The sequence below is a fragment of the Corvus cornix genome, chromosome Z, assembly GCF_000738735.6.
Source record: "Corvus cornix cornix isolate S_Up_H32 chromosome Z, ASM73873v5, whole genome shotgun sequence".
NCBI classification, from domain to species: domain Eukaryota; kingdom Metazoa; phylum Chordata; class Aves; order Passeriformes; family Corvidae; genus Corvus; species Corvus cornix.
The window spans coordinates 7,013,659-7,038,894 of NC_046357.1; the positions used below are offsets into that span (position 1 = coordinate 7,013,659).

General features: G+C 40.1%; 2 protein-coding genes across 5 annotated transcripts in view; both read left to right on the top strand.

Moving 5' to 3' along the window:
• LOC104686767 (trypsin I-P1-like) overlaps positions 1 to 9,637 on the top strand; it is a 32,544-nt gene extending 22,907 nt beyond the window's left edge. For 3 of the 4 annotated variants that reach the window (XM_019283415.2, XM_039567354.1, XM_020584295.1), the window contains 2 exons: positions 1,448 to 1,591; positions 2,485 to 3,167. In XM_019283415.2, the coding sequence (XP_019138960.1) occupies positions 1,448 to 1,591; positions 2,485 to 2,754 (414 nt within the window). In that variant the 3' untranslated portion in view covers positions 2,755 to 3,167. Of the gene's footprint in view, positions 1 to 1,447; positions 1,592 to 2,484; positions 3,168 to 8,861 lie in introns of those variants that run through there. The other variant, XM_019283418.3, reaches the window with a different exon arrangement.
• A 2,044-nt stretch (positions 9,638 to 11,681) lies between these two features.
• On the top strand, positions 11,682 to 25,013 carry ESM1 (endothelial cell specific molecule 1). The gene is made up of 4 exons (XM_010395268.4): positions 11,682 to 11,767; positions 16,212 to 16,881; positions 20,772 to 20,927; positions 23,025 to 25,013. The coding sequence occupies exons 2-4, from the start codon at positions 16,557 to 16,559 to the stop codon at positions 23,123 to 23,125; spliced, it is 582 nt and encodes a 193-aa protein (XP_010393570.1). The 5' UTR covers positions 11,682 to 11,767; positions 16,212 to 16,556; the 3' UTR covers positions 23,126 to 25,013.
• Positions 25,014 to 25,236: the final 223 nt, after the last annotated feature.

Below are 25,236 nucleotides of genomic sequence, written 5' to 3' on the forward strand. Positions count from 1 at the left end.
TTGCCAACATTATCACCTGATACCAAAGGGAGGCAGAGCTGTAAGAATTTGCATTTACAGGGAGGTGCCCCTGCCCATGGCGGGGGGGTTGGGACTAGATGATCTTTAAGGTCCCTTCCAACCTCAGCATTCTATGATTCTATGATTCTGTGGTTCTATGACTGGAACCTGGTTTCTCGTATTTAGAGTGCATCACCAGTTTGACATGGCAATGACACAGGGAGGAAGGTAACCATGTCCCTTTCTGTGCTAGCTGGAGCACTTAGAGGCACCTGTGGCCCAAGTACCTGATCACAGCCCACCTCTGAGAAACTCCTTCTCCCAGATATTAGTGAGCATTATACATCTGCTTCATTGTAAAGTAGACCAGTCTCATTTCACTGGCTTCTTCTGTGCACCAAGGTATTTGTGAACACAAAACCAAAATGGATCACTAGGAAGTAGTATTTCTAGAGCTGAAAATCCCAGCTCTGTTCCAGAATGGTATGGATACCATACAATCCTTTGAGTTTGACACAGAAGCAGGGATAGTACTAGTATCAGAGCTCACCTCCCATCTATACACTTCTGCAGTAATGGAGTATTAAATGGCTTGGGATAAACTTTCCATCTTTGGAACTTTCCAGCTGCACCAGCAATAATTACTGAAAAGATTTTTTATTTTTATAAATTTGTGATTTGCTGGAGTGCATTTTTTTAAAGGTATAAAGCCGGAATTGCTTAGATGAGAACCATACAGCAACCTGTGAAATGAATCACGGTGCAGTGATTGTAAGACTGAAAATATCTGTTCAGTAGCTGTGAGCCCTTATCAAGCACACTGAGGATATATGTCAGGCTTTGGCTGCATTTTCATTTACAAGCTTAAACCAGCCTCTGCTGAAGGATGAATCTGTTAGGCAAAGGCCAACAAAACAGAGAGAGTTTGAATCATTTAGGCCCTTAAGGATCTCTCAGAGAAAAAACTGGCAGTCTGGATAGACTGGGACCCGATTTTTCCTTGGTTACGTTGCTGCTGTCATGACTAATTGCTTAGAGCTTTTGTTTTCATCTTTATTCTTGGGGACATTGATCTGCTCTTTGAGACTTTTCTGTCAGTCAAGCACCAGAATATGATTTCAACACTGAAGTTCAGTAGTGAGTTAGGTTAGTAAACAGGACACAGATCCAACAGCCTAACTCCCATGTAGGTTTTACATTTCCTACCGTATCCGATGGGAAGCTGGGCTTGAACTCACTACTGCTGCCATAGATGGTATATTGCTGTACTTCTCCTATGGAAAGTCCTTTGTATTTTCAAAGGGGAAATTAACTTTAGGATCAGTTCCTAAATAGTGAAAAGTGATTTATAAGGAAAGTATTAGTAGAATGAGACTAAATGGCAATTGAAACTGGATTATATTCCCCTTGCTTTCTGCATATGAAAGCTTTTTTTTTTCCTTTTTAGCTGAATGATACTGCAAAGCTGAATCAATATGTGCAGTGTTTGCCTCTGCCTGACTCTTTTGAAGGTGTTGAACCTGGCACACTCTGCAAGGTGACTGGCTGGGGAAACACATCATCAGGAAAGCCACCAAAATATCTCCAGGAGGTAAATCTTAAAATTGTTGATAGAAAAAGCTGTGAAAAAAAAAAAAAAAAGCCAATAAGCCCAAAATTACCATCAACATGTTGTGTGCTATAGGGAAAAATATACTTCTTCCAAGCGATGCTTGCCAGGTAAGAAGCAAAGTTACAAAGGGGGGGACACATATATTTAACAATGGCTCTCTTTTCACTGGGAACAAAGCAGTGCTACACATCTTATGAGGCTGATAATGAATAAAGTGATTTTAATGACACCTGTAAGAGACTTCATTGTTGTGAAAAAGAAGTGTTAAAAATTTGTTCCATTTAGGTTGATGTACATATCAGGATTGAGAGCATGAGAATTTGAGCCTGGACTTACCTGTTGAATTCACGTACATCTCTTTAGTTATGGTGCTTTCCCTAGACACCACCTGTAGTTATGGGAGAAAAACAAGAGTTTACAGGGTCTGAATTATCTGATCCTTTTCAGAAATCAACATCTGAATAGATGCGAAGTGTGCCACAACAGAATTAACTTTTTACCCAAAAGTGCTGTTGGGACTGTTTGGATCTTGCTTTTGATAATGTTCTGTGCTGAATCCAGAAGAGACATTTGATAAAGAAGTGAGAATCCATTTACACTAACAATAAAAAATATATTTTGAAATAGAATTATAATAGCACCCTGCTGGTCTATAACATTTCCGTCAAAGAATCCCTCAGGTTTGAAAAGCAACCTCTCTTTATACCTCACCCAATTCCCATGAATTGATGTAAGCCAACTGCTCCATTTCATAGGCTGGAAAAGGTTAGAGGTAACATTTCCAAACATGCTTGTGCACTGCAGGTGGCACTGCATGCTCCTCTGGAGAGAAATGGACGCACACTGACAGCTCCTTCTGTTTTGTCTTCCAGGGAGATTCAGGTGGGCCATTATTCTGTGATGATCAGTACCATGGGATTGTTACTTTTGGAAAAAATTGTGGAAAAAGAGTCATACCTGGAGTTTATACATGGCTGACTGAAAAATATATTGTTTGGATAAAAAAAAAAATTTCCAGAGGCAAGAGCATTTTAATAAATATTGTGCTGTGCATTAGAGCTGGATGCTGCTGCTTTAGTGTGCCACCTTTGAAATGCACCTCCCAGCTTTACAGCTTTGCTGTCACCAACACAGCCTTATGAGAACAGTTCAAAATATCCACATCTGTACAGATAACACCTTTACTAATCTTTAGTAAGAAACTGCCACTTGGAAATCATAATTTGTGTTGGATTCCACTCTACTTCTTAGTGGGATGGGAAAGTATTCATTGCACCTGGGATAAGGCAACATCTGTTAATATGTACTTACACAAAAATTGGGTTTCAGACTGATAGTGAATGAGATGTCTGCTGAATGAGAAAAAATAGAACAAAAGCTTAAAATGTTCAAATATTTCTCTGTGGTGTTATTAAACCCCAAATACCTGATTTTACCATTATTGTGGATTTATCTAAAATTCAATTTCAAAGAGTTAAAATATTAAACAGAGAAACCGTTTTCCAATTAGTCTTCATTATAAAGATACAAATATAGAAATAAAAATAATGTCCTACTTCTTTCCCTAGATTTTTTTTTTTTGTTTGGTTTTGTTTGGGGTTTCTTTTGGGGAGGGGGTGTGGTGGTTTGGCTATTTTTGTTTGTTTTGGTATTGTTTTGTTTTGTTTATCAAATCAACTAAATCATCTCACAGCTTGGTTCATAATCTCACTCTTTCAGTTAACAGTTCCTCAAAAAGTGTAAATACTGATTGCAATGGGTGAAATTATAGTTCTTTAACACGGTCCTTATCTAACATCTGTGGAAACAAACAGGACTCTGGCTATGGATTTCAACAGACTTCTAGTAACAGAAGGATCTGGCACGTTTCTGAAGAAATCTGTGGTTAGCTTGCTGTACTCCATTACCTTCCAAATATTTACTAGGTCTTTTGTAACTAGCAATTTTGAAGTGTCTGTCTGCAGGGTTTCTCTGCTTCTTTGCTTATTGCACTTATATGTACCAAATACTGTAAAATTTGGGATGCTGCAGAGGCATGAATAAATAAGTCCTGCATAACAACCTACTGGCCTTGATTATTGACCAGGAGGCATGTCACAGTTCTGAGCAGGGCAGAACAAGTCCTGTCTCATAAAGGCTATGCAGAAAAGAAGCAACTGGACACCACAAAACTGGTTTGGTCGTTGGCCATAGTGCAATAAAACCTGCTGCTGTGGTGTGTGGGGGCTTAGACCCAGTTCTAGTTCAAGGTCGTGGGAAGGAAGACCTTAGGAGATGTCAGTGGGACTTGGCTCAGTACTAGAATACAGAGAGAACTAGGAAAAACTGAGGGGAAAAAAGTGAAAGGTATAAAAAAAGTGGAAAAAATAATGTACTGTTGTTCTCACTTTACAGCTGGAGGTCTCAGAGGATGTTGCAAACACAAATTAGTCCCTTTTAACTTTGTGGGGCTAAATGACAGGAAGCTTTCCACACCATGCAGCCTAGTGGCCACCAATTGGTGTGTAACTTGGCGAAGGCAAAACTTTAACTCCCTCACTCATGTGAACAGTGGCTGTCTCTGTCACTGATAGGAAAGAGTGAGTGATAAAATCTGTAAACCATAACCTAACAGGTTCATAACAGTTCAGATGCTGGGCTTCCTGTGTGTGATCTCCTGCAATTACTTCATTCACATAACCTTTTTTCTGTTTATGGGTGATGTAGCATGTGGAAGGGTGTTACTGTTAGGCCTGACTGCCCCTGCCCAGCCCCTGTGGCTCCTTCACACACCCACCCACCCACCCATGCACCCACTTACCAGAACCCATCTCAGCCCCCAGGGCCAGCAACCCCTCCCCAGCAACCGTTAGCAGAGCAGCAGCCTTGACTCAATTTCTGCCCACCCTGAGGCTTTATTCCCTCTCCATGTAATAGGAGGGAAGCCTTTGCTAGCTTTGAAATACCAGTGTCTTGAGAGAGTGCCAGCCCTCCCACCTCTCCACTTCTCTGTGTGAGGAGGGGCACTTTGTGCCAGGGAGAGTGGCAGGAGTCCTGCAGTGGGGCTGTAAAGTGTCCCACAGTTTTGCATTTTGTTGGCACCTCTGAAAACACATGGTGGAAGGATAACTGGTTCTGCAGCTGGAGATGGGCAGAAGAAAGGTCCAGGAAAAGGAGGTGTCCACTGGTGTCATTCACTGCTGAAAGCACTGCTGGGCTGGTTCTCAGAACTGAGCTCAAAACAGGAAAGCCACAGAGAGTAGCTCCATGTATGTTACAGTTTTGCAATGACAGACACTAACGAAGCATGAAAAAATTAACTGGAAACACATTCTTGACCAGACTGAGAAAAGCTCATTTTCAGCAGCTTGTAGCAGAGTTTATAAAACATACTAACACAGCATTTGCAATTCCACTTTCATTCAGTGACACAAAGTTAGTCTTGTCTCTTTTAACACGACATGCCTTAACATTGAACTCTAGGTGCCTGTGAGGTGTCCCCTCACGCAGTACCTCCCAGTTCCTAAACGCTGACTTTTTCTACCACCCCAGCTTTCCTGAGCTATGCTTACCTTTACTGGAAATTTATGAGTGGATTAAGGGATCCTGCCTAAGGAATCCTTCTCTCCTTCTGTATGCTCCTGTTTATGCTTGTACTTTTCAGTTTCATCTCTGCAGAACTTCTCTGTCACACTTTAGCCTCTACATCTGTTTTTACTGAGGTCTTCCAGGTAAGCAGTGTTTCCTAAGGATTATTTTCTGAGACGTCTGTCTTGCTTGTTGCTTGTCACATAGCCATGACTGGTCATAGAGTGCAGCCCCCAAGGCTGACCAGGTCATGCAAAGACCTCGCAAATGGCACTGATGTGATGTATGGCACTGATGCAGAACACACAGTACTGACACACAGCCCTTGCATCTCTATGCCCAAGAGGGGACCGACAGCTCATACTCACGCATCACACTGGGGTGCAGATGCCAGTCAGTTTTAGTCCTTAGGTTCATACTGCTCTTGTGCTAGGCAGTAGTGCCTGATGTTTTGTAGTGCCTTTAGTTTTGGCTGTACATCTAATGCACTGCATGTGTAATTTTTTGTTAATTTTTTTTTTAAACAAACTTCTATTTCTCAGTACAGAGGGTGTCATTATCTATTGTCAACAACTCTTGTTTCCTGAAAGTGTGGTGATATGTTTGGAGCATGGACTGCCTCCACAGCTTCTAGTCAAAGTCTTTGTTTTGTCTTCTGATGACAGAGCTGCCCACTATCTAGCAAGCTGTAAAAATAACCTTGCTTTTGGGCAACTCAATCTGGCATCAGGAAAAAACATTTAGAAAACAGAATTAAAACAAGCCATCAGATTTTCAAGATAATTTTCTTGGATACTTGCCAAAAATAAATAAACTCAGAAGACTCCTTTGGACTCTGAATAAGTCAGTTCATCATAGTCAGACAAATTAGAGCAAGCCATTTTCATATGTCTGCTACAACTTTTAATTAAAAATTGCTAATTTCAAAAATATATCCTAATTTCATTAGTGACCTGGCCTAGACGGTTCAGACACTTCTACCCCAGTATGTTTATAATCCCACCGTCATCTGAATGAGCTCTTTCTGGATTGACTTATGGCATTTCATAATTAATGTGTAACAGATTACAGGTAGGTTTAATTTAATCATAATTCAATTCAAAGTGGCACAGATTTTTTCAAAGGAACCACAGAAAGATGAGCAAAAAAGACCTTATTAAAAAAAATCCCTTATATAATAATAGAATGGGAACTTCTATACCTTAGCTACTTACAAAGGTATATGTTAGATTTAATATATAAACAACAGAATTTCACAGACTTCATTCTTATGAATTATTAATACCTTTTTTTGTAAAAAGCCAGAAACTTTGCCCTACTAACACTCTTAAAACACCTTTATTTCAAAAAAACCCCAAGCCTTTCTGCAGCCACATAGAAAATTAAGATAAAGATAATTAGAACAGTAGCAATATCAGTAAATGAAAAAATTAAATATTACTTTAATCAATCTTAATCACTCCTGTACTAAAACATAATGGTCATGAGTATTTCATTAACTATTAATTAGCAAGTCCAGAGAAGAGCCATGAAGGTGATTAGAGGGATGAAGCACTTCTGTGAAGAAACACTGAGAGAATTTGGATTATTCATCCTGGAGAAGAGAAGGCTTTGGGGTCACCTAACTGCTGCCTTCCAGTACCCGAAGGAAGCCTACAAGAAAGATGGGGAGGGACTTGTTGCAAGAGCATGTAGTGACAGGACAAGGGGGAATGGCTTCAAACTGAGAGAGAGTAGGTTTAGATGAGATGTTGGGAAGAAATTCTTTACTCAGAGGATAGTGAGACACTGGAACAGGTTTCCCAGAAGTTGTGGCTACCCTGTCCCTGGAATCATTCAAGGCCAGGCTGGGTGGGGCTTTGAGCAACATGATCTAGTGGAATGTGTCCCTGTCCATGGCAGGGGGGTTGTAACAGATGATATTTCAAGTCCCTACCAACCCAAAAGATTCTATGATTTTATGATTTCCATTTAAATGGAAAAATGGTACATGGTTGCTGGTTTAGGTTATCTTGAAACAATGTAGGGGATGTTTCCTATCAGGATGCACTGGTCAGTCTGTCTCAAGCTCTTACAACCAAAACTGTAAAAGACATTCTTTCAGCCCAGAAAGAATACCAGAAAACTGATACCAGAAAAAAGCAGATGCATGAAAATAGGGTGGACTTTGGACTACTATGTGTGTGAAACCTGTGACATATTCAAATGTCAATGGACCACATTGACAGTGATGTAGCTTTCACTGGTTAAAATCTTGGGCGTGCACATCCCTTGCCAAAAGCCACAGTCTGGTCTGGTTACTGGTCTTAGGAGAGTTCAAGTAACAAATATTTGCACTGAACTCACAATTATTCTCAGAACTGGTGCTTTTGGCCATGCTGATGGAAGACTGTGGAGAAACTTGCACTGCTCCCTGTCACTGGTGGTTGTGAGAGGCCCTGCCTTTCAAGGTGGTTCAGCCAGACCTTGTCAACAAATTCCTCCTATGTACAACCCACATCATAATGAAAAGAAAAATGGGGAGGCAGCAATTATACCTCCAGCACTGAAGATATACCTCTGCACTCACAGAGACAGAAGATAAACTTGCTAATATTAATGTGTTCATTTTCTGTCTGCAATATTCCCAAGGGCTGGGCTCTAACCTAGTTTCCTTGGTGTGGCTCTATAACAAAATATAGGTGGGTGAGAATATGAGAGTGCTGAAAAGGGTGATACAGGGGGCTGTGGTGCTCATGATTCCAGGTACATCAACTTCCGACGTTACCACATGCACAGCGGGGTGGAGTGGTATTTTTGCTTCTCCAGGAGTAGAAATGAGTGGTTGCAGTTAACTTGCCCTGTGAAATGAGACTCTGCTGCAGCAACAATCAGACAGACAGTGCCACAGTGAGATTTAACAGGGACTGCACATCAGAGCCCTGAATTATTAAAAAACACCTTACTTTCTAACAGACTATTCTGTCTTATGAACAATGGTGTTGACTTTATCGAGTGGTTTTGGCCTCAATGAGTAGAAATATTGAGAGTACCTGCATGAGGTGAGAGCACTGCTGGTGGTAAGAAAATACAAAAGCTAGACTCAGTTCTAAAAGTGATATTTAAATTGTTTTTCTTCCAGGCCTTTTTCCCTCGCCTTGTTTTTCCTGCACCCAGTTACTGAAGTCAGGGTCACAGTAATGGTTACCCATTTTGACACTCATATTTGGGACAGCAATTTCCAGAAGGGTTTGTTATTCCACCAGCAGTGCTGGCTTGGGTTTTCCCTCCTCATGGTGCTCGATTGCAGCTTAGCCATCCTGGGAAGCATCTGCCCAGACAAACAACTCTGGTCACTTTGAGAGGGTTTCCATCTGCGCTGTCAGTGGTTTCCAAGTCCTGTTTCAGGCACTTATCTTAGGCAAAAGACAAACAAAAAAACCCTTTCCCTCTATGCTGGTTGTAGAAAATGGACTTTTTATTTTTACATCCAATGCTTTATAAATGAAAAAACCAAACATTTCTTGTTTTATAAAACAGAAAAAGCCACTATAGCCAGCACTGAGGGTACTTTGCCCAGTTCTGGCCCAAGTGGCCTCATGGGATCCACATGAGGGAACATCTTGTACACCACAGCTTTGGAGGATGTTTCCTATTGTCAACAGCTATCTACAGATGACCTTCCTCTGTGTTCCCTTTGCAGCTTCTTTACAGTCAGGGTGAGACCCAGCACCCAGCCAGCGTTCATAGTCGAAAACCTTACAGGCCAGCCCCTGGCACAGAGAAGAGGATCCATAATACAGTGCAGGACACAATTAGGACACAGGATTGAGTAGCAGCTATCTGGTTTAAAATAAATCATCTAAGAACGTGCATCTGATCGTGAACTATTTCAGGAATTTTTCTTGCTTGAAAAGCTTATTCTATCATGGTCAGGAAACATCTACAATAACATATGTTCAGTCTATGACAATTCAGAAGATAAACTAAAAGAGAAGAATAATACGCCATTATGGATAAATCACATATTCAGTCTATCAGATTCACAACTTGGAAAAATAGCTCCAGCTTTGTATATTTCACTCATACTTTTTTTCCCCAGGTGGTTTTCTTAAAGAATAAATCTTCTGGGCATTTAAATGAATGACTGAAAATTATCATCAAGTTTTGATCAAATAACTAAGGTTGATCAATGAAAAAAATAAGAAAACCAAGACTACTTGTGTATTATATTTTATTCTATCATACATGCTGAGTATATATAAGTGCATATAAATTATCACTTTTCTGAGTAAAATCACATGGTTGTGTTCTGCACTTGTAATATTGCTTACTTATGACACCTCTTTTAGCAATATATTAAGAAAGCTGAAAATAATGAAATACAAGCTAAAATAGATTTGGAAGTGATTAGGCTCTTTGTAGGTTTATAGCTTATAATTTTAAGCTTTCTAGCAGTTTTGTTTCTTAGTGAGACCAAATTTGTGACAGACGATTCGCAGCTGTTACGCCTCATTGCTTTCTAATTAGAGCTTGTTTGCAAACATTACTTTCCATATTTTGAGTAAAAAAAACACAGTAGAGATCATAAAACATTGAAAGTATCATGTGAAATCCTGGCCCTGCTGAAATGAGAGACACAGCACTCGATTCATTGGGATCAGCATTCACCCACAATATGTGTGCCCCAGAGAAAGAAAAAAAGATATTTGAAAACACGACCATATGATTTATGGAGCAAAGGACAAAGGATTTAGGGAGCATGTGTGTGAAAATCCTCTTGCCACACTGGGGAAACAAATGGTTCTGTGTTAAGTCCCTCCAACTGCACTGTTCTTGGAGACCCTGACTGTTGTCTCTTTTCATGGAAGCCATGACACTGATTCAATTTTTGTCCAAACCTGTTCATGGAAGTAGATATCAATTTCATATAGCACGGACATGCCTGAGGACCGGCCACCAAAAGTCTCCTTTGCTCCAGTTAATCCAAACTCTCAGAGGCTTCAGCTGGGATAGACAAGATGGATGGAGTGTGAGGACTGTGAACAAGAGAAAGCAATAAAGATGGAATGAAGGGATATAGCCTATTGCACTCCTATTTTTAGGGTGCTTTTTGTGTGTGGCATAAGTAAACTTGCATATAGATCGGAGAGAGAACACAGTATAATAAAGGAGAAAAGCAGTATGATGAGGACTAAGGCTGAGCCAGAGAGACTGTGTGGCAGAGAGAAGTATGAATAAAACAGCCACTCATCCCAAGGAAAGCAAGTATGTGCAACACTGGAAAAATCTGACAAATAGTTCCCATTGGTGTCCTGACTCCTTTCAGGCATTGTCTGTCTCTTCCCTGAAGTTGAATTACTTAGGAAATCAGAAGTCCTCTTCTGGTCTTTCTGGGATCACCTAATAATTCTGGAAAACCTTTATACTTCAAAGATGAATACTTACGAAAGGGAGAGATTTCTTCTTAATGAAAAATGATGATCAAGGTAAGTTTGATAAGCTTGCTTATCTAAGTTAATTAATTCAAATGGACGTTTCTCTGCCAGTGGAAGTCATCCTGGCTATATGGCAAAGAACACATGGAAGTATTAGCTCATGAGGACACCTAACCCTAACTTAAACAACCCAAGATTTCACACATATGACTACAGATTTGCTTGTTAGCAACACATGGAGCACAAGAAGATAACAAGCTTTTAATAGGTTTGTCATTCATTACAGGAAATAGCTACTTAGTCAAGTCTAAACTATATATAAGGCATTGCTAAAATATTTGCAGAAGTGTTGTAAGACAATAGCACTACTTAATTGCAACAAAAGGCAGGTTTTAGTACAGAAAAGTAGAAATCACATTAATACTTAAGATATGGTTCTATTTCCTTTCGGGTCTACAGATTATCAACTTTTTTATCTTAAAAAGCAGAGATCAAGATCAACTTGAGTTGCAAGCAAAAGGATACTCCCCACCAATCCTAAAATACCTGATTCTAATATCTCTACCTAGGAACTGAAAATCAAACTGTGCACTTTGAGATTCTGCACAGGTACCAAGAACAAACATTACTTCAATGGGAATTTGGCTTAGTTATCAGGGACTGGTAGAGTCGGAGTACAATTACCATTTGGATTGCATAGAGAAAGGAAAAAATCCATATGGTATTTGTAATTTTATTGACTGTTGAGTTACTGTTCATGTCCTGAAAAAACTGATGAAAACGCTTTTTCAAGTCTAATGTATTTTATTCTAGTTCTGCAGAGAACTACTGAGAGCAGAAGCTTCCTGATGATAGAGAAATGAGTGTGTGTTCCTACATCAATTTACTATGTCAAACAGTGAGGGAGTAAATAGTCACATTATCTCAGTATTAAAACTGTTTACCATATGGACACCTGACCACCTAAGCAGAACATGCAAAGAACCATCATTCATATCTTATTTTTTTATTGATAAAGAAACAGAATATTTGATGATCAGTCCTTAAAAGGTGTTTTTCTATACAAAAAGGCTTTATTTCTCCCTAGGTGCACATATGACTTACCTGGGGTGATTTAGATTCCTAGAAGCAAGAAGTGTCACAAGAGAAACAGCTCCTGACAAAACTATTGGTAAGATGGGTGTGTGTGAAGGCAGAATTTTGGGTTGCGAGTAATCTGTCATTGTATTCAGACAAACAAATTTTCTGAAGTATAGAAAAGGTATGTGACTTTCTTGTACTGTTCAGAAATTCCCTAGATCTTGGAGGTCTTGGGCACTGAACATCTTTCCTCCTCTGGAAATGTAGATGACTAGAAAGTATTAAAAAAAGTTTTCAGCATAACAGAGTCACAACATATTTTTTTATCATGTTTTTCCATTTAAATCAACTACCTATATATTGTGAGTGACAAACTCAGACTTGCCCACCATGGAAAAAATCGACCCTTGCTGCCATGTAGTAGAACTTCTACACCACTCTGTGATTTTTTTGCCTCTTGAACACCTTTTCCAAGCACAGAAGAACTATTTTACTTGATTCATGACTGAATTGATAGAAAGTCAGTAATTTCTGTTATGCAGATTATTATGGTGATTGTAAAATCACTGGGAATACCTGCTCTGTGAAGAGGTGACATAGGGCAGAGGTCCTGCAATCAGCCAGCCATGACCGGAGCCCATGGAGGAACAGGACAGTGCCACATGGGCTCTGTAAGCAGCACAGACAGGGCCCAGCTCCATTTCAATGGCAAACTCAGAGAAGAAATCATGTGCAGTAGGTTTGGCTAGCAGCTGCCAGGCTGGATATGCCATGTATTTGCACACGGACATATGGGCAAGTATATTTTTGCTGTACTCCAAAGAAGCTGTGGCTCTTATTCCAGAGGCTCTCTACAGGTAACCTCCATATCCAGTCATTTCTATAGTAGCTCCTGCAGTTTGTGCCTACCCAGCTCTCTGCAGAGCACCTGGTCTGCCTGGAGAAAGCATGTAAACATTTCTTGCCTTCAGCAAGTAGGAAATGTCCCAAAGCATCTATTTTTACCAGAGTGAAGTTGAGTTGCTATGTTACAGCTGAAACAAAGAGTAATTAGCAATTCATTGAAAAGATACAAGAAAAGAAATCATACAAAGGGGAGTCCTTGCCGCTATCTCACTTTCCTGATTCTTATCTCTTACTTCCTATTTCTGGCTTTTCATTTTGGACTTTGCAGCTCAGCTTCCTTTCGGTGTTTCCCTTTGAATTTTTGCTTCTCATATAGCATTGTGCCTACGGCTTTTTGTAAAAGAAGCCTGGGAAAAGGTTGGATTGTTCAGGAATGTGTGGTAGCATATTTTTAGTTTAGGGACTGTCTTTAGGAAGTGAACAACAAGGGTCATGCATTAAACATTTACCTGTGTTTAAAGAGATATTAGTGCTTCCTGCTTATCCCGACTTCATGCGTTCAAAAGACTGGATAGCAACAGTGGCCAGAACGCTTAAGTTCAGAAGAGTGGAGGTGAATGTTTCTCTGTCTAAAGAGTAAAATGAACAAAGCCTATTAACCTAGTCAATAGACTGTGCCCATGTATCGGCATAAAAAAATCATGTAACATGATGTTTGCCATTTCATGGGTATTTTTAACAGGTGGGGTCAGACTTTTCAGAGGGCATAAATACAAGACCATCAACAAGACCATCCCACAGGCTGCTTTTGCTTGAGAAATAGTTTATTCACAAAAGAGCTAGAAAAATGGTTCTCAGAAGTATTCAGCTGGAACACAGCTCACTGCTATTAGATTGTTTGGTTCCTGTAAAGCATGGAACCCAAGGGTTGAAACCTTTTCTGCTTCTAGAAGGAGTGCCAAACATTATACATGGTGATGTAATTATGACGTAAGCTGGCACAAAGACAATTTATGCTGTAAATTTGGAAAAAAAAATAGCTCTGATCTGATCTAGAAGGTCTTACCACCTTTGAAATATATTTATACAACAAGTTAAAAAATGGTGGCAAATTTTCTGCTGTTGATATCTGAGGAAGCTTCATTAATTCCCATTGCATCAATTTTCATGGAAGACCTTAGCTCACGGTTTTACAGATTAAGCTTTTCACTGGAAAGGAAAGCTTAATGGATTCAACAGGTAAAACAACAGAGAAATATTAAAACCAAAGAGAGTGACATTGGATTTATTTCACTATTTAATCAGTGGACAGTGTGGAAGATCATAGTATCCTTATTGTCTCCATGATACTCATGCACAAGCCAGACGTCTATCTGTTCATATTGTTTTCTTCCATTACACGTATTTTTTAATCCATTGTAATAATTTACTTTGGCTTCTAGCTCCAAGCATAAGATACAGTTTCCATTTTATTCCAAATAATATTGGCTAGTTGCTAGGGGAGTGTGCTGATTCCTTTTACAATTTCTTTCCCTCACCACATCTGTGTGTAATTTTTTTATTTATCATCTCTCTAGGACATTTTTCCTGTGAGAAACCCAAATGTAAAATGTAGCCCTTTTGGATCTTGCTTGGTGTTCTAGACAAGGAGCATTTCCTATAAATATTTACAGAGTAGGATTTTATCAGCTGGTGGTTACTACCAGGCATAAATGTCTAAGTACATGTGTGGATGGGTCTGCACATCTGCACATCATCTGTTATCTCCTCTGAGCAAGCAAGCAGGCATGAGTTTGAAGTGCAGGTGTGAATTAACTTAAGGGTGAGCTGAGGGACTGCCCAGTGGGATTTACATTGGCTCCTCAGTCCCACAGGTTACAGCCTGACCTATTAATAGAAACCAACGTCAACTTTAGTTGTTGCTATGCCAGCAGACATGGGCAGTGGTTCACATTATTCTGCTGACCTGAGAACTGTGGAAGAAATACTGGACTGCTGGTTTTTTTAAAACAGGCTTTTGTCATGTTTTAGTTGTGATGGAGTCAGTGGTAGGACATACATTTCTAATTGATCTGCTCATTATAACCTTAAACTTGTGTTCCTCCTCTGGTTTTAGCTGTAATTCTCATTTCCATCTTTGAAGTACTCCTTTCACTTCTTAGGGGATAGTTGCTTTGTATTTTGAAGATGAAGCTGTCTACAACTGCTATTTGCTGCCAGCTCATACCTACCAGTAATATTTCCTTGGTTTGTATGTGACCTCAACCTAACATTTTAATTTTTTATATTTTAAATTCATTAATTGGTCCAAGAATGTATGTAAAACCATGCACAAGCTTGTGCATGTAAACATCTGCCAACAACTGTGATTAGAAGAACTATGTTCCAAGTAATTATGTACAGTATAAGATGAATATCTGCAAGTGTTCTTACACCTAGGCCAGTCCCTCCCCTCCCCTCCCCTCCCCTCCCCTCCCTCCCCTCCCTCCCCTCCCCTCCCTCCCCTCCCCTCCCCTCCCCTCCCCTCCCCTCCCCTCCCCTCCCCTCCCCTCCCCTCCCCTCCCCTCTTTCTTACACCCACATACACCAGAAGTGTATGAACAACTTACCAAAATATAACATACAGTATGTTGGTTTTCTCCATTTTCTTCACAAGACAGAAGAATTAAGAATTTTGGTTGTGTATTTATCAATTCACATTTGCATTCATGAAGAAAAGGCTTCCCTGCTCTCTTGTATTTCTAGCCTAGTTCTTCATTTTATTTGGTAGCCTACTGGCAGTGTCCTTAGCCCACTCGAGACACAGGATTCCCAAGTGACATCTTTTGACAAGTTCGCTTTGGTTCCCAATAAATTTACTGGCAACAACTTTTCATATTCAGAGGTTTATTTACGCGTAGCCTTATTTCTTTTTTCCTTTCCGGTAGATTTTTTTTCAAGTGCAGAAATTTTCATTTCTCCAGTGGCTCATCAGTTTCACTGGACTCCACTTGTTTGCTGTTTCTTGTCAAGGCTCTGGCAGGATAAATAAAGTCTAAGAAGGGAGACAGGGGAAACTGAGATTTGTTTTCTGTTTATTTACATTGATTTCATTCAAGACCAACATCAGAGCATCCCATAAAGTTTGTAAGAATAGAAGTGGTGTAAAGGGGAGAAGAATCAGCCCCCTGGATGTATGTTAAGGCTGTGCAGACAGTGCTGATGATGGATGGGGATTTCCCCTTTGTTTGTGAAGTTGGGGCAGCTCATTGCTCATTCTCCTGAACTTCCTCTGGAAGATCCCACAAAATGATGGGTTTTGTCTGACCGGTTTTCAGTTCTGGCAGTAATCTTTGGATGAAATGTTTAATTCACTTAAACACTGATTAAGAAGTACTATTTAAATGCAGGCAGAAAAAGCTACTGAAAAATCTGAGTTTGGCTATTAAATGACATGATCTCATTTAATTCCTCAAAATAACTGTCCATATCCCCTAAAAGAATATGGGAAGGATTTATTCTATTAAAGATTATTCTTTCAGCAGTAAGATGACTCAGTGTGATTTTCTTCTGGCTGTACAAGCTCTGATAGCAAGGCAGAGCTCTCCTGTCAGCAGTGTGCCCAGCGTCAGAGCAATCCCTGTCCTGCAGGAAGGTATGCAACCTCCTCGGGGCTGATTGTTTTTTTACTTTTTTTTTACTCTTGGCAGACGTCCTTGAGCATTTGAAACGGATGTGAGAGAGTTTTTAGACCTCATGCAAAACAACCAACTAAACATAACAGATTACATCAGCTCAGCCTTTTCAATTCCTGGATGGCAGCAGAGTGCTAATCCAACCTTCATCCTGGATTTCATAAACTGAAACAAGGGAGGCTGGCAGGAGCAGCGCTGCCGGATTGAGGAAGCTGACGACGGTGCAACATGTGGGCAACACACTGTATAAAGCTCATAAACTTGTAGGCTGATGTGTGCAGCTACCACTTTGGATTCTTTACGGCTGTTTCCCTCAGCAAGAGGCACCAGCAGGCTGAGCACTGAGACCTGCTCTCTGGGATGGAGATTTTACCCCTGCAAGACATGAAGGGCTTCCTGTTCCTCACATTCCTCCTGATGCCCGTGCATGCTGGAGCTTCTTGGAGCGCGAAATACGCAGTGGATTGCCCCGATCCCTGTGACAGTAACGCGTGCAAAAGCACTGTGCGCTGTAAGCGAACAGTGCTGGATGACTGTGGCTGCTGCAGAGTGTGTGCAGCTGCTCTGGGGGAGACTTGCTATCGTACAGTCTCGGGTATGGATGGTGTCAAGTGTGGTCCTGGGCTGAAGTGCCAGTTTTACACTGAGGAGGATGACTTTGGTGATGAATTTGGTATCTGCAAAGGTAATGATATTCACTTTGTATGCACCCGCTTTGGCAATTTGACAGCAACATACATGCAGAGTTTGCCTCCTGCTTGAAAAGTCTAAAATTGGATTTTTCCAGCTCAGCCCTTAGCCAAGAAAAAAGGGAAATACCTGCTGTCATCAAAAGGTGTTACATGTAGTGGGGCAGGGTTATTAATGTGACAATGTTGTTTACACCTGGGAACGTGTGTGAGGAAATACAGATAGGGTGTGCTTGGAGATGAGATTTTTGACTGGGGCTTGGGAGACCCAGGCACTAGTCCTGCTCTTTCAGTTGATTTGGTGGGTGGCTTTCTATAAATTATTAAGACTTTAATCCCGCAAGTCCAACCTTGTCACAGGGTCCCTGTCACTGCTGCACACTCCTGGGAGTGATGCTCCCTCTGGCACTGCCGTCTGCCTGCCCAGGAACCAGGTGCTCAGTCTGAGGGATGGAGAAAGCAGCACTGCCTGAGTGCCTGGAGACTTTGTTCTGTTTAATTTAGTTCTACCTTTGAGATGCTCAGCTATCTTAGGGATGTGTTCAGGGTAGGCAAACAGAAACCCTCCTGCCTGAAAGATGGCAATAACAGAACAGAAGTTGACTGTGAGATGAGCAGCCAGGCACTGCTTTCAATTTATACAAGGTATGTTGCATGCTGATTTCTTTAGTCAGAGGCTATAATGGCATTTTTCATTTAGGAGCTATTCTCACTCCATGTAAACAGGGGAATCTTTAAAAGGTGAGAAGGTATTATATTTGTAAGAAGTAGAATTAATATCTTAAAAAATAAGCTTCTTAAAAAGGAGTTTGCAAAGCATGAATGCAGTGGATTTTCCTGTTTGTGTACCACTTCAGTAAGTAAATACAGATAAGCCTTAGAATAACTTCCTTAAAAGTGGGAATATCTTGAATAGATAGTTAAATATCAGGAGTATTAATAGACTCAGTAAAAGTAATGACTTAGGACCAGACACTGCAAAAAACACACAGGCTGATTCACATACAGCACACACTTATTTACCTTATTTAAAAAAAACTTGTGTGCATGGTTGCACACAGTGTGAAACCCAATATAGCACTTTTATTGCAAACGAGTAGAACTTACATATAAAGATTGTATCTTTGGTGCACTCACCAGAGGAGTATTTCACTGAGATAATTGACTGATCTTCAGTTTATTAAAAACTACCACAGTGGAAGATACTGCCTATAATTCTATTAACAATTCTTTTGAATTAGTGCGTACTTTTCACTTTCCTTATAGGAGGAATATAAAACACTTTTCCCAAAGTGTGTTATTCTTTGCAATAGCACACTTTGGGAAAAAACAAATATTATGGGACATGAAATCTGAATCCCCATAGCTGAATCTCGGATGCTCTGTAGAAAATGCAAAGTAAAATGCTTGGGTTTTTTTCCTAGCCAGTCAGTGGAAAAACTCTCCTTAATTTCTGTAAAGCAATATGTTGACTTAGAATTGTAAATTGGTGTTTAAATCTTCTATTCCCCATATATTTTTTTCCACTAAATATTATAGATGTAATTTTGAATTACTTTTCTTTCTTCATCTTGGCTCTGAGATAGCACAATCTCTCTCTGGGGCCAGATACTGTTATTTTATATATCCATTTACAGCTATGATACCAGGTCACTCACTCATTTTAATAACTTCCATGTTTGTAATAACTGACGGAGGCAGGATGGCTAAATTCTCTCTAGCTTCCTGTTACCGATTTACTTTGAAGTTCTGAAAAAATGATCTGAACTCTGTGTTCTTCAATTTCTTATTTCTAAAATGGGCTGTATATGTTCCAGAGCAATTTTTGGGGATATTTTTATTATTAGAAGAGTGCATCATATTATTATCAATGGCGATGTCATTATTGCCAGGAGCAAACTACTTTTTTGGTGCCCTTGCTTCCATTAAACCACTGGGAGCAATCTGCAATTTATTTAGGAGCAGGATCCTGTTGAACAAAAACCTTCCAAAAGAAAAATTGACTCAGATCTCAGTTTCATGAAATCTGAAGAGCCTCATCAATACCAGGATTATTCCACACTGAGCGAAGTGCTTTGGGCTCAGACTTGTTTCTATGCTGTTGTGCACAGCTTTGAATCCCATCTCTCCAGGCTGAGCACCTGCAGCAGGCAGATTGATGCTCCATGTAGTGTGTGCTCTTTGCTTGTCTCCCAGGGAGGATGTGAACACAAGGACTGTTTCACTTGCGTGAGATTTTGTTTTTGTTTTATGTGGACAAGCAGCAGATCAAAGAGTGTCCTTCTTAGGAAGGGGAGTGTGGTGAGACCTTGTAAGATTCTCCTTGCTGGAGTGACTCGCTGTGTAGTGCCTTTCAGGGAACTGGTTGATCTTCTAGGGCTTTTCATTTATAAGACCATATCTGTTTGATACACAGAGAATTGTAAAATGTTGGCTGCGCTATAGTGCATTAGCTTGATTTTCATCTTGCCTAGGCTCTATGGCAAAGCTAAAAGTTTGCATTCATTCAAGAGGAGACTGGACAAACTGAAAAAGATAATTCTCTTTTGGGGTGCTATATGCACAGAAACTAGGACTGGATCAGGATGTGCCATAGCTGAAAAGGAGAGACAAAATGAGGAGGGAGGTATCATTTGTACTTACTACAATCACTTTTCTTAAGTGTTTTGTGGAAGCCTGGGCTAGATGGATCCTTGATCCAGCCCTGAATAGTCGTTCATCTGCCCTTAGGAGGTAAATTAGAGACTCTTCAGACCTTGCTATTTGAGGTGACCATGTAGCCTGGGTTGGAAAGGACAGTTTGAACATACAGGCCTTTCTCCTGGCATATCTCAAACCTCTGCTGGGAATGATCACCTGTTTGTGGGTTTGGAAAATGTATGTTATACATGGATCTTCCCAGTCTCCATCTCTTTAGCAACGGTTTTGAGAAGGTATCCTGTTCAACAGCAAGGCAAGAGGAAGACAAGGGCTGTAGCCCCTAGTTTAAACCCTCTGGGAAGATATATGATTTAGCATGTGATATGTGTCAGCTAAGGGATAGGGCAAATCTCCTGTACCTGACTTAATTTTCTTTGGAAAGCATTTGGTTCCATCCTAACATCTGCTCTTTGGTGCTCCTCCACGAGCTTGCTCAGGAATATGAGGTTTGAATTGGGGCATTATGTGACCAGATCCAGTACAACCAGGGAGTTGCCTTAGTGCCAGAGATCCCTTCAGGGCATACTCACTCTTTAGGCTGGAGATGCGGGTGAGCTGTCTGCCACGGGAAGACAAAACTCTGCTGTGTGAAAAGGTGTTGGGTGGGAGGCTGCTCCCCAGGAGCCAGTAGCCTCTCCAGGCAGAGGGTGAGTTGCTGGATAGCTCCTCAAGGTCGGGCTGCATCCTCCACCCAGACTGCTGGCCCTGGCCACAGCAGCCCTGCACCAGCATCAGATTGCAGATCTAAGTCACAACAGTCATGAAGTCAGAAAATACCATAGTGAATCACATAGTGAATTCCAGGAATTTCTGGAGTCATCTTCTTTTCTGAATTCATTGCTAGTCCTTTAACTAAGTCTTCTGTGATTGCGTACTTACATACTCATTTTGCCTTTAACTAAGGCAATTTAATCTAAGAGTGCATTTAAATCTAAGAGTGTTTCAGAGAAGGATTACCAGTGGCACACTGTAAATAAGTTACAGGAAATGAAATGATGTATGTAATGTGTGTCAAGTTTTGTTAATACTGGAAAATACTTGTAAAAACCAGTCAGCATGCTGAAATCCTGTAGCTAAGGTTTAGCTGACCTCCACTCAAAGGTTTTCCACTTTCAAGCAGACCAGCTATTCAGACAGCAGCTGAGTTGGATCACTGAGAACTGCTTTGCAATATCTTTTTTTCCAGAGTGTCCTTATGGTACCTATGGAATGGAATGCAGGAAAACCTGCAATTGTCCCTCTGGCATCTGTGACAGAGTAACAGGGAAGTGTTTGAAGTTCCCATTTTTTCAACTGTCTGCTTCAAAGCCTCCAAATCGACGAAAAATATCTTCACACACAGGTAAGACCTTCCAGGACAGTTGATTTTAGCAGAAAACACCTTGCACATGATCTGCTACCACTCTGTGTGCGAGTGATGGGTACTTTGGTGGAGCTGTGCAAACAAGTAACAACACAAGGTAGGTTTATTTTTCTTATTGGCAGCTCCCTTAACATGTGGCAAGGAATTAGGTGAGCTGTGACACATGGTAAACATATTTTGAAATACTTTGTTGCATGTGCTAGCAGTACATCACCTGTGCAAAGGGAGGCTGTGCTAGGGTTTGCATCAGTCAGTTCAGGATTTTGCTACATTGCTACTATTTCACTACTATTTACTACTATTAGCTAATACATAGTAAAAACAACACTTTTTTTCCCCCATGAGGACAGAGCTTTATAAGTTTTCAGTTGTCAGAGAACTGTTTTATTAAATATTTTATTGTAGTCATTTGTCATAGTATCTCTGGAAGAAGTTCTTTCCTTTACATTTATGTCTGTAGCTTGTAATAGGTCTGTCCAGAATTAAAAGTAAAAGAAGAAAAAAAAGGAGTGTGAGAAACTGGAGTGTTTTTGATGCACCAAGGAAAGATCACTGAAGTTTTTAGAGGTGGGATTAAAAATTTTCCACTTTTTTCCCACCTGAGGTATATTTGTCTGAATGATGTTTACTCTAAATTTAAAACCAAACCAAAATAAATACAAATGTTTAGAAGTAAAAAAAACCAAAAATCAAACCAGAGATTTAATCTTAGGCCTACTGGGAGCTTTTATAGGGTTTCACCTAAAGGTCTTTGGATTTTATTTCTTCTCCAACTGCAGTTGGTGTGCAATTTTTTATTTTCTCCTGTTATATTAAGCTATATGGAATTTGCTGTCTTCACACAAGATTTATCTTTCTCCCATTCTCTGCTTAGAGAAAGTTAGATAGTAGCAAATGTCTTCAGCTTGTGCTTATATCACATTTAAAATGATCTCAAAAAACCCCCTCTAATAAATCAGCCTTGGTATTTTTGTAGTTTTCTACGTGATTGTGCGCTTTTGCCTTTCCTTGTTCTATTTATTACTGAGGGTGCCACAATAATAAGGGTGCTTGCTTTTTTCTGTATCTAGCTTATATTCCAAATCTTCCCAGACTGTCTATTTTCATCAGTTCCTCCTCCCCTGTCCACTTCCCCACTTGCCTTTGGTCCCAAAGATTTTGATGCCCCATTGTTTAACTGCTTGACTTATCCCAGACGGGATGAGATACTCACTTCTTGGAAACAAATGGTGTTTTTTACCCTTGCAAAAGTTTCCCAGTGATTTCTGTCCTCAGAGGTCCATCACTGTTAGCAGATCAGGGACACTATGAGTAGTACTCCATGGGATGGTCAAACAGGCTTTCATTTAAAAGTGGTCTTTGGAAGTAGCTATAGTGTCTAGGCGATCTTCAGCAAATTAAAACAGCTGTAAAGACTTCTGTATTTCTGTACTTAATCTGACCCCTGTGTTTTATAAAGACCACTATGCCTGCATATACCTTAGCAAACTTAAAGCTGTCAGAGCATGGTCCTGTGCATTGCAATTTGACTCCTTTCACGGTCAAACGGTAGGGCAGTGGACAGCATGCTTTGTCCCAGGCCAGCTAGCTGTGCCAGACAACCTCAGTCACAGCTCAGGAATCAGCCTCAGCCAGGGACTGTTTCCAGTTGACAAATGGACTATCTTTTACCTATTTTTGGAGAGTAAGAGAGTTTAGTGGCATGCATCAGGATATTCCATGCCAGCTGGCCTCAGTCAGGGAATAGCTGCAGGGAAGTTTAATTTGCTGCTGTAGTTATTGAGGATGTGTTGCTTGGGCCTGTGTCACACTGGAGTGAGTGTTACAGTCAGAACTGGAAACTGAAGTCAAATAATCAGCCTTATGCTTAAACTGTTAGAAAGCAGATATGACTTATGCATTAATTTGGTAGAAATTTCACAGCTAGGTAAGCAGACGTAATTTAGTGAGTTTCTTGCAAACTTGCCAGTTAAGGATTTTCCTAAGTATTCCTAAAACCAGGGACATTGCTGCAGGACAATATTTTAAAGCTCTCATATTCATGAAATCCATCTTTATTTTTGTGGTTTTTTTCAGACAATGACATGGCATCAGGGGATGGAAATTCTGTAAAAGAGGAATTCGTTAAAGAGAAAGTTATTCGCTCTCCAGTAATGAAATGGCTAAATCCTCGCTGATATTTACTTACACTTGTAAGACTTTCAGGTGAATGCATTTCTCACAGATTATTGAATATGCAACAACACACTTTAAGAAAAAAGTAGATCTATAACGTATGAAAATGTAATCTCTGAAGGTCAAATGTGACCAGTTTTTAGTGACAAAAAATGTTTACTTAAAAATAGATTGTACAGTGTATATGACTTTTGATATTTGTTTTGATAAGTATTTGAACAGAGAAATGTATTGTGGTTTTTTGAATGTATAGTAATACTAAAAACCCAACATGATCATTTAAATAATGCCAGAGGCTGACTCTTGCAGCCTGGGGCTGGGAAAGCTCTCACTGAATGAAGGGGACAGTTTAGGTGAGTGATACTATTGGTGTGGAACACCATGAAAGAAACACAGATAAACTACACCTCTGATGGAAGGAAACCCCCTGAATCTTGATAACAATAACAACAGAAGCACAACAATGTACATTAAATAAACCAACATTAGTTGTTAAAAATTTTCTAGTTTTTGGAAGTTTGGTGACAATTCCTCAGAGATAAATATGCCTTTCTTCAGTGAGAAAATACCCAGCATTTCAGTTCATACATTGTGAATAACTTAGGCAAGACACTGCAGACATATATTGTATTTAGTTGGATTTCTAACGTTAAATTTTGTACAGAGAAACAGCAGATTGGTAAATTCTACCGATTTGTAGAAGGGGATCTGAAACAAAACAAGCTGCTTACCATTATTTAAATATATATGTTTCTATAAACCAGCTAGTTGGTGTCATTAAGGCAACGTCTGCATTTCTTTGGGAAGAGCGGTGAGAGGCCAGCAAAGGAACCTTCATATTTTCCATCTTCACTGCTAGCTATGGCCCAGATGTGACTCGCAGGGAGTTTATTTGATCCCGGGTAGGGAAGACTTGGACCCTCAGCAAGTGACAGTGCAGCCACAGACTACAGTTTTGGTACCCAGTCCTTTGTTTATCAAGTGCATGAGCAAGTGGTCCCATTTCAGCCAGGAGCAAAACTTATATGTGTTAGAGTGTTGCAGGAATGGGCAGTCCCTCATTCAGTCTAAATTGGAGGATACACGTATAAGTCAGAAATCACCACTGAGATGGGTTTGCTAATATGTCTGGAAACAACCAGATTCACAGATAATGAAAATTGATGTTGCTGGGTCAGAGTGAACCTGGATTCCATGAGTTTAGGAGCTGCCTTGTAACACAGAGTACGCTCATTGGAAGTGTGGCTTGATTTTAATATTTCCTTTGAAATCCATGTGAGCTTTGACAATGACTTCAGTGAAAGAAGGAACACACAGTACAGTAGCCAGAGTTTAGTTCAGGATCTGAAAGCATACTTTAAAAACTATGAACAACAGAAGCTCTAATGCCCTTAAAGAGATCCAAAGTCAACATCTGTGGAAGCAGGTTGCTTTGACCTGGGAAAGCAGAGTGAATCATGCTGATCTGCAACAAGAGGATAATGACAGCAGTAGACATGCAAATGTCAGGATTAAAGTGCCATGATAATCGGAGACATATACATAAGTCTCAAACTAGCATAATGCCACATTTTAACCTGTATTGAATGTTAGGGTCTGAGACAGAACAATGTTATCTTGGGCTATTTACAAGCAAGTGTATTGATTCTAATCTACTGATATCAAAAGTAATTTTTTTCTTTATTTCAGTGAGAGCAGGATCAAACCCATGGTCTTCCAGCAGACTGATGATAAATATTTAAAGAATGTAGTAAATATTGCATACATTATTAATATTTTGCATCAGTGTCATAAATGACATTATGAGTTCTTGAATGTAAATCTAGTAAGTCAGTTGGTTTTAAAGAGTGTAATATTATTATTGTTCAATAAAAAAAACAACTGAAAGCATCACCGTCTATTGTGTCTATCTATTAACGACAGAGTAAGCCTGCTGGTGATGGTACAGCCATGGTGCATGCAGATTAGGTATGCTTTTGCTCTCAAATCCACAGAAACAGTTTCACAACATTTGCATCTATTTCAGCAAATTGCTGGGACCATTCACAATTGCAGAAGCTGAGTGGTGGCCCATGTCCAGAATGATTTGTGTCCACACCATTCCAACCACTTT